Source organism: Solanum tuberosum, unplaced genomic scaffold (assembly GCF_000226075.1).
Source record: "Solanum tuberosum cultivar DM 1-3 516 R44 unplaced genomic scaffold, SolTub_3.0 scf00005, whole genome shotgun sequence".
Lineage (NCBI taxonomy): Eukaryota > Viridiplantae > Streptophyta > Magnoliopsida > Solanales > Solanaceae > Solanum > Solanum tuberosum.
Window position 1 is genome coordinate 784,613 of NW_006238931.1, and position 7,801 is coordinate 792,413.

At 35.4% G+C, this 7,801-nt stretch overlaps 1 protein-coding gene across 1 annotated transcript; it reads left to right on the forward strand.

The window, feature by feature from the left end:
- Positions 1-682: 682 nt before the first annotated feature.
- Positions 683-7,536, forward strand: LOC102594604 (putative uncharacterized protein DDB_G0287975). Its single transcript, XM_006338761.2, has 3 exons — positions 683-991; positions 1,140-1,344; positions 7,237-7,536. Exons 1-3 carry the CDS (start codon positions 842-844, stop codon positions 7,284-7,286), a joined length of 405 nt encoding a protein of 134 aa, XP_006338823.1. The 5' UTR covers positions 683-841; the 3' UTR covers positions 7,287-7,536.
- The last annotated feature ends 265 nt before the right edge of the window (positions 7,537-7,801 follow it).

Here is a 7,801-nt window from a genome sequence, read left to right on the forward strand (position 1 = left end):
AAGCATGTGGAAATCAAAAAATAACACAACCTTCCCCAAAACTTGGTGTCACGTAAACAAGTGTTACACCCCAAAAATTTCTAAGTTAATACTCGAACTATTCTTCATTTACGTATGAGGTCGTGTCGGGTGATTCTTAAATTATGCTTAGGTGTTAAGGTCAATTCTTTAGTGTGAGAATAAATTTGGAGAAAGAATTAAGGTCGTGTCGGGTGAGTCAGAGGTGTATTCACGATTTTGAGATGATAGGTGCACTATGAATCTAAGATACAAATTTGATAGATTTGACATTTAGGTTCTTATCATTAAAAAGAGTTAAAATTCTAAATATATATATATATATATATATATTAATTAATTAAAACACCAAAAGTGCTACTAATAACCGCTTAGAGAGGCGTTCCCTAATTTTAAATAGAAAAATAAAATAAAATATATATAAAAGTCAAATTTCTAACCTCACTTTGATAAATGCATCCAATCATCATCACATTATATGATATTTTGAATATGAGTTCACATATCTATACATTTTAAAAAGAATAAAAAATACAACACTATTATATATATATGATTTCTCAAGGGATGCCTAGTTCACATGAACCGGAGACCCCCTCACTGCATATGCCTGTGGGGCGTGGGCAGTAACAGACCCAACAATGAGCCCAAGTGAGAGAAAAAAAGATGAAATAGTCTATACTCTTTCTAATGTATGCCACAAGCTTTCCCGCCAAAGCCAATTCTCACTTTCCCGCCATAACCCTTGGACCCATTCTTGAGGTTATTCAGTGATCTCAAAGAGAAAACAACATCTCATCCTTATTATTTGATAGAAATTAAAATGCAGATTCAGGTTAAATGCAGTTGTGGAGAGGAGAAATGCCCGGAATGGGCAATTCTAGAGCTTCAAGGTGTTGTTGAAGCCCAACCCTCCTTCAAAGATCGACTCCAAAATCTTCGAATTGGCACTCTCTGCCGCCCCACATCCCAGGTTTTTCACTTACAACTCTATCTTCTATTTTTTTTTTGTCAATTTACTCATGAGATGCTTAAATATTTATTTATTTTTTTGTTGATTGAAGGATGAAATTTTAGGAATCTCAGTTTTTTATTTTCTGCCTGTTTTTTTGTTTTAAAAGGAAAATTATACATTTACTGTTGGATATCATGAGTTGACCGGAACCAAGGTGCCCTTGAAAAAACCAATGTTAGTATTGAAGAAAATCAAACTTTCCACTGAAGAAGAGAAGGGTGACATCAATTCAACAAAGGTGGAGTTGGACGTTATTGGAGTAATTCGTCAAAGGATTCTTTTTAAAACCAGACCTAAGGCACTCATATCAAGTAAGACCATCATATTTTTTTTTTCAGTCTTCTTGGTAAATCCAGAATTAACTTACTTATTATACTTATTAATTCCTCAGTTATAGACGTTGTTGGAGGGTATGGAAATGGAAAGGTTCAACCTTAGTGTTTGACAATGTTTTAATATTTGCCGTTCTATAATTGTTGTCTTATGTACATGGAAATGAACATGATGCCGAAACGTTGGGGGTGTGCTTGTATTAGTGAGGTTAGAAAAACCCAAGGCAACCTTGGTCGACCATTTCGAAGGATAACTCACTTACTTAAGAGGAAATACTCTCTCTTAAAAGAAGCATATTAAACCACAAAGCTTTATATAAAAGCTTTATAATTCAATACAATGTTATTCACATTAAGACTTCTAAGGCCTTAATCTAGGCTTATATCTCAGGTGATTTAGTATAAGAAAAAATGTGTGATAGATATTATTAAAGATGAGGATGATTGATCTCATCAAGATAAACAACAAAACCATTGTAATCCTACAAGTAGAGTCTGAAGAGGGTAAAACGTATGCAAATCTTATCCCTACCTCATCGAGAGAGAGATGGTACCCTCAATTTAAATAAGGACTGCCAAATATTTGAAAAGGGATACATATATGAGAGCATTAACAACAACAAATTAAAGTGAAATGGTTTGTTACATAACAAACAGGAGAAAGGAGAAAGAACAGTAATAAACGAAATAATGCAAAATTGGAGCATAAGAACGAAAAAAATTAAGGATGACAAGCTGCTGAATCATCATATGAAAAAATGACAAACTTTTGATTCATCATTTGATAAGTTGTTGCATCAATAAGTGGCAAGCTTTTGGGCCGTTAACAAAGTAGAACAAAGACTTAAGGCACCACCTTCCTTATTTTACGCACCAAATTTATGCTTGAGAAGGAACATGAAAGCTTAAAGAAACCCACTCCAAGCTTCATGATGATGATTAGGCTTATTTTGTGAGTTGTGTTGCTTGACGACTAGCTCATAATGGAGGATTGGTCGGACTCTTTGGAAGGGATAACATTTTAGCTCTTATAAAAGAAAACTTTAGTTGCCCCAAGATGGAACGAGATGCCATTTGGCATATTCAGAAGTATTGTATTTTCCATTTAGTAATGATGTGAAATTTAAAGATAGGTATGTATAAGTCATTGCCTAATCTTGAAGCTCCTTGAGAAGATGTGGGCATGGATTTTGTTTTAGGATTGCCGATGACTCAATGAAGGAATGACTCTATAATAGGTATGTCTGATCACATCAAACAAGGATTTGATAGATTCTCGACAATGGCTGATTTTGTTCTATCTTATAAGTCTGTTGATGCTTCTCATATTGTTTATTTATACTTAAAAGAGTGTCCGCCTTCATGGAATTTTGAAAACTATCACTTCGGACTAAGATGCAAAGTTCATAAGTCATTTTTGACATACTTTAAGGAGGAAAATTGGAAGTCATTTGTTGTTTAGCTTATCAAGTTATCCCCGATCGATGGTTAAAGGGAAATAGTAAACAAAATCTTGGAAAATTTATTGTCATTTTTTTTATGACCGTGGTGTTCGGGCAGCTTTCACGCACCTCAACTAATTCCACGGAATACCTACCACTTTCCACCAGCAACATGTACTAGGTAACTTTGTCAACCAAGGCTAGGATAGATGTGAAAATGCATTTTGTCCATGGGATCCTGTCTGCCACAAGCAGAGATTCTTACAATAAATCTTTGAGTCAAACAATTCAAAATTTTCATTTGAGGTTGTTCGTCGCAAATAGCCCCATTGCCAACTATTTGTGAGTTCACTGCTAATGCTAAAGAACGGACCAAGGAGATCAAGAAGCTTCACGAGGAAGTTTGCGATGATATTGCTCGATGGACCGTTGAAAAGCAAGCAACAAGCACCTGAATAAACTATTTTCAAAGAAACTTTAGTATGGATTCACTCAAGGAAAACACGTTTTCCTAGGTGTCGCAAGAAGTTATCACCTTGAGCAAATGGCCATCTTCGAATTTTGAAGCATATAAATGGCAATGCCTATAAAATTGAACTACCTGTAGGTGCTGATTTGTCTTCATACTACGAAGAACATAATGGAGACTTGAAGATTGACGGCAAACCGTTTTCATCTCCGAAAGTCCAACGCAAAAGCTTGTCACTTGTTAATGCAGACTTATCATACGATGATGGATGCAACTTGTCATATGATGATTCGATAACTTGTCATTCTCATCTTTGAATGGTATAATTTTCATCTTTATCTTTAGTGAGGTTTGTCCCACGTTGATCCGTGAAGTAAAACCACTTATGATGTGAGCCTATTTAAAGATCTAAGGGCCTTAGGTGTCATTTGGTAGGGTGTAAAAAAATAGCGTTGAATAGGGTGTATTAGTTATACAGGGATTAGTTATGCTTGGATTATTCATTATCCACTACTTGGTTTGGTGTATTAGAAATAACATGTATTGCATAATTTCTAAAAAAATTTGTTTGCTTACAATATACCCTCCACATTCTTTAGCTTTATACACTTTCATGGACAATTGTATCTTTAACCATGCTTATGCATGTATTAAAAACTTTTGTATTGCTAATACCATGGTTTGGTATGTATTATTACACTGAGGATAATACCAAATAGGGTGTGTATTACTTTGACATAGGTTGAAAACTTGTACCAAACAAGCGATTAGTAATACCAATACATGCAGTATTTTCTCTAATACCTTTTATTCAAATCATCTTGTGTTGTTAATATAAAGCATTGTGCTTAAGTTTGCTTCTGTTAATCTTGACATTTGAAGTATTTACTACCACTAGCTTCTTTATTATTAGACTTTTGAGGCTACCTTTAGATGATACTTGTGACGTTGAACTTTTGTTCTTGTGGCTAGAAGTAAATTCCTTTTGCTTACAAGCACCTGATAGGTGTTACGACCTGATTTTAAACTCGTTTAAAAATGTTCAATAACGTGGCTATTTGTGGAATAACACATAGTTGTCACCTAATTTTAATTTGGGAATTATGAAAGAAAGGTGTTTTAACCTTAAATGTGTTTGCAAACCAGATAAAGGGCAAGGATTCAAGTGATTCACTGATTAAGGTGATTGGCATCTTGAGAAATTCGCAAACACATTTACCTACAGAGTTGAAGACAAATTTTGTGGCTAAAGTAAAACTTGTTTGTAAAATGATAGTTAAAATTGGTTTTGTAAAATAATTTATGTAGCACTTAATTACTCTATTAATCAATAGATGAACTATTTTTGTAATTGTGTTGTTACTTAAATGACCTGTAAATTTGACTTTGAACTAAACATATTGATTCAACTCCCAAACTTATAGGTCGATAGACTTTACTTTATAACTATCAAGACAAGGATTAGTCTTTAAACTATTTTAGTGAGTCTTAAGGTTATCCTTTGAAAAAACTGTTTTTTTATTGTTGGTCTTGAGCCCCAAATTTCTCTTTGAAACACAACAACAACAATGACAACATACCCTTGCAATGACACAAATGGGTCTGGAGAGGCAAGATGTATGCAGATTTTATCCCTACTTTTGTGGGGTAGAGATCCTTGAACAAGATTTCTGAAAGGAAAAAAAAAGTAAGATTCATTCTTTGTTAATTGAAAATATTTTCTGTTAAGCGTGAAAAGCTTGAAACGAAATTTTGGAAAAAAATATCCTTTTAATTCTGCCAAACAGAAGCTGAACTTCTCTTTTTAATGAAAACAGTAGCCAAACAGAATAAGTAAAAAAGAAAGGCAATTCTGATGTTTGAGCATCCTTTATTCATTGAAAATTATTCCGGAAGAAGTGATTCATTATGATCTTTGAATCTGTTAGACAAATGTAAACCTCCCATCTTAAGGTTTATTTGTTGTTGGATAAATTTAGAACTGCTAGACACAGTAGGATTAGCAGGACCGTGCGAAGGATGGCCTCCGCCCTAGTTTCTATCCACACCTGTTTGTTATGGTTGTTCAAGTGTCCCTGTCCTGCCTTCCCCTCCGCCTTTGAACAGAGTTGACAAGTGTTACAAATAGCTACATTTATTTCCTTTTTGTGTTAAAAAAATTCCATACAAGTGATGTTTTTATGTATTCTGCTCTTCCTCTACTTGGAGCTACAAGAAGAGCTCCAGCCTGAGATTGATTCTGAGGTGGAGCCTCTGTAACTGGACTAGTGAGTGTTTTATCTTTTTCATCTTTTTTTTCCTCATTCATGTTTCTTTATCCCCAAATTGTGCTTCCATTAATCCGTTATGTAGTGGCTCACTAGAATGAAGATCAAAACTGTCGGTTTGGGTCACAGGGGTTTTATCAACATGAGTAAAATCCTCTATATGTTTTCTAGGCATAGAAGAAGATTTTAAAATTTCTCCCCCTTTTATTGTTTCCAAAGATTGTGTAGGATTGATCCAACAAATTTGAGGTTTTCTTATGCTCCAGCAAACTCTTTTTTTCTACATGAATTTACAAGGTTTCCTTCTTTTCTGTTGCTTGGATATGGTAAACTCTCTTCCTGCTCAAAATACCCCTCCGCAGGGGCCACCAGTAGCTTTCCTCACTCCCCATTTGTGACTTGAGCTCCTCAATCTCACGGTTGGAGGTGCCTCTGTTCTGAATCAAAGGCCAAAGCCGTGAATTGGATCGTCCAGAAAAGATCTCCGAACAACCATGGTGGAGTTCCTGAGAGGTGTATATATGAGGCGGCATGCCTCTATTCTGGTTTAGTGGTTTGCATGGCCTGATGAATCTTCCACTCTCTTGCATTTAATCTTGTTGTCTTCAACAACAATGGTCCAGAAAACAAAGGTGGGGGCTTGTACTGGGGTGATGAAACAGGCAATTGATCTTTGTTTTCCTATTACTTCAAGGTCGTCCTTATTTCCCATTCTAGTCACCATCTTTCATTGGGTAGGTATAGATGAAAAATATAGCTTTTAGATTGTTGGAAGACAAAAGATGGCATCAAACACGTGTAAAACGCTTCTATATTAGCGATATTTTCCCCCTACCTTTTGCGAAATTGAAATAAGATATTAATAAAAATAGCTTTAGTGGATATGACAAGCCGTTTTAGTTCCTAACTACACAAATAGTGAAGAAATTCTAGTTAGGAAAGCAAGAAATAGCAACTAGATACTTCTAGAATTAAAAGATCAAGATGTTATTTGATGCTTTCCTAACAAGAATATCTCCATTAGTGTAGAAAGTCAAAAGTACTTGTGATATCAACTAAAGCTAAGTTGTATTCAATGCCATAACAATCCCGCAAAGCAAAGAGAGTGAATATCGTTATTAGAGAAGTTTTTCCAATGTGTTGCAAGCCTTAATCTTTTGTGGTTTTCATTCACATTTTTCCTACCTTAACTCCTACCATGGCTTTGTTGATGTGCACCCTTTGGCTTTTTAAGAAAGCTCAAACAATCAGTGCATTGTGGAAACATTACCACAATGTATTTTAATGACTTAGCCTCACTTAGGCGGGAAGACGCGAAACTACCACCTTTGGTTTGGGAAAATACAACTCCATCTCTTATCCCATAAATTGCATCATTGCATAACCTCTATCCTATACTCATCCCCTAATCATTGTGGATTGTAATGTTGACATGAGACATATTGAGAAATTGTTTGCATGTTTTCCTTAGATGTCTTTTTCTTGAATATGTAAAGAATTCACTCGAATCCACAAAGAAAATAAAGATCACCTGTCAGTATTTCATATATGTTAGTCATGTGACCACCAGCTGTTTTATGCTGTTACTATTCATTGTTCGCTGCCTAGCTATTGTATCTCTAATGATGATCAGATCATGACTCCCATTTTCCTTTTTCACTATCTAACTCTGCATCTTTTCACGTGTATCCAGAGCCTCAACCTACCGAGAAGGAAAAAGCCAGTGCTGCTGTGTCCAATTGAATCGTACTGTGCATGTAATTTTGTTGGAAGTTCAAAGATGGAGGCTTAGATTCCTCTATTCTTCTAGGTGAAGGGTTGATTGCTATTGTTGCGAGATGACTGCATTGTATATCACCCTGTAATTTCCTTGATTGGCTGAAATTGTATGTGACCTGGAACTCTTATACAGTGCCAGTAAGGATATGTATAATGAACTTCAGTGACTCGTTTCAAATATCATCCTTCGATTATAATATTCTGATTAAGATGAGATCAGGGGTCGCAGACTCGCACTGTTCTTAGTGTTGTGGCTAAGCAAAAATAAGATGAGTGGCATTTTGCTTTTATGTGGAGTTCTAACTTCATGAACTCTTAAATCAAAATGCATGTCCATCAGGCCAGACGTTGTATGAGTACCTCTTGAGTATTGGTAAATACAGTTTTTTCCTTGATATCTCAGAGGTGTTGAAACTACTGTCTACAAAGGCAATTTGGTTGGAATTTCGGAGTGTTTGCTATAAAGGATGACTTGATGG